Source organism: Oryctolagus cuniculus, chromosome X (genome assembly GCF_051225735.1).
Source record: "Oryctolagus cuniculus isolate XC-2025 breed Fujian yellow rabbit chromosome X, ASM5122573v1, whole genome shotgun sequence".
NCBI classification, from domain to species: domain Eukaryota; kingdom Metazoa; phylum Chordata; class Mammalia; order Lagomorpha; family Leporidae; genus Oryctolagus; species Oryctolagus cuniculus.
Window position 1 is genome coordinate 108,596,134 of NC_142888.1, and position 1,616 is coordinate 108,597,749.

The 1,616-nt window shown below is 39.6% G+C and overlaps 1 protein-coding gene across 1 annotated transcript; it reads right to left on the bottom strand.

Annotated features, from left to right (window-relative positions):
- Positions 1 to 282: 282 nt before the first annotated feature.
- Positions 283 to 1,188, bottom strand: LOC100349954 (olfactory receptor 10A4-like). The gene has a single exon (XM_002720296.4). The coding sequence runs from the start codon at positions 1,186 to 1,188 to the stop codon at positions 283 to 285; it is 906 nt and encodes a 301-aa protein (XP_002720342.2).
- Between the last annotated feature and the right edge of the window lie 428 nt (positions 1,189 to 1,616).

A 1,616-nucleotide genomic window follows, 5' to 3' on the forward strand; every position in this document is an offset into this window, starting at 1 on the left:
GCAGTGGCTGCCTCACAGGATTGTAGTGAGGATTTAGCACAACAAACCTTGCCAAGAATTTAGCATAGTGTCTGTAACTTACAAAACATTCAACACATAGAAGCTTGACACACTTATAATTAACTGCATTAATGTTGAGAAAGTTGGTAGAAGAAGGGAAAGTTCATAAATTTCACAGTTGCTATTCTTGGCGCTGTAGAAGGTTTCCACCTTGTTTGGGCTTCCAGGAAGTGTCAAGAGCCACTAAAATATTCAACTTTATTTTGTCCAAGTCTACATCTCTCATTGCACCCATTTTCTCAGGGCTTCTTTCACATCCTTGTTCCGTAGGGTGTAAATGATAGGGTTGAGGGCAGGGGTAAGCACCGTGTACAGAAGGGAAAGTAACTTAAGTATGTCTTCGTACTGAGGCCCCAGTGGGAAGCCATAGACAATCCCAAGCGTCCCATAGTAGAGACTGACCACTGTCAGATGAGAAGAACAGGTAGAGAAGGCCCGCTGCTTCCCCGTGGCAGAAGGAATCCTTAGGATAGTGGAGATGATGTGTATATAAGAAGCCAGGGTCAGCAAGAAGGGTCCAAGGGCAAATAAAGTGGTGCATAAAAAAGAGGTCATTTCAGCTACTCGAGTATCAGTACAGGCCAGTTTCATAATAGGTTTCAAATCACAGAAGAAGTGGTCAATCTCATTGGCCAAACAGAATGTTAAACGAAAAACAAGAATCACAAGAAGGATGGGGGCCAGAAATCCAGCCAACCAAGAGGCACCAGCTAGTCGTAAACAGCTCCAGTAGTCCATGAGGCTGGTGTAATGAAGTGGGTTACAGATGGCTATGTAGCGATCATAAGACATTACAGCCAGGAAGAAGCATTCTGTAGCCACCAGGGCAGCAAAAAAATAAAACTGGCAGGCACAGGCTTGGAAGGAAATAGATACATGGGTTGATAGCAGTGTCCTCAGCATTATGGGCTCAATGGTAGTGGTGTAGCCAATCTCTAGGAAGGAAAAGTGACCAAGAAAAAAATACATGGGCATGTGAAGGGAGTGATCGGCTGATACTACAGTTAGGATCACAACGTTGCCCATGAGAGTCATCACATAGATGGCCAGAAATAGCCCAAAAAGAAAAAACTGAAGGCCATGAAGATCACCAAAACCCAAAAGGATAATTTCTGAAATTTGAGTCATATTTTCTTCATCAGTGCTAGTCATGATTTGCATCTAAAAATAAGTAAATAAAAATTTGAAAAACAACCATTGATCAAATACTATTTTTAGAAAAAACAAACAACTGCTTAGAGGTGTCATACATATCAAGCATAATTGACTCCTTTGGAAGTTCATGATTCTTGAATTTAATTAATAAATTTGCCCACAGTCTACCAGAGGTCATTTGGAAAGCTTATCTGTAATAGCAACATTCCCATAATATTTAGAATATATGGGATCTGGAAACTGTGACTATAGCATATATATATATATATATATATATATATATATACATGTTTTTCAATATTTATTTTGAAAAGTTGGGGTAAATGTTCAAACTTTGGTGATCTTACTTTGGTTGATACTACTGCTACTGGTGGTATTTTCATCAGCAATGAATATTCCCA

Bases quoted from the DNA above. Each gene is read 5' to 3' on its own strand.
- LOC100349954 (XM_002720296.4), bottom strand. From the start codon at position 1,188: ATGACTCAAATTTCAGAAATTATCCTTTTGGGTTTTGGTGATCTTCAT.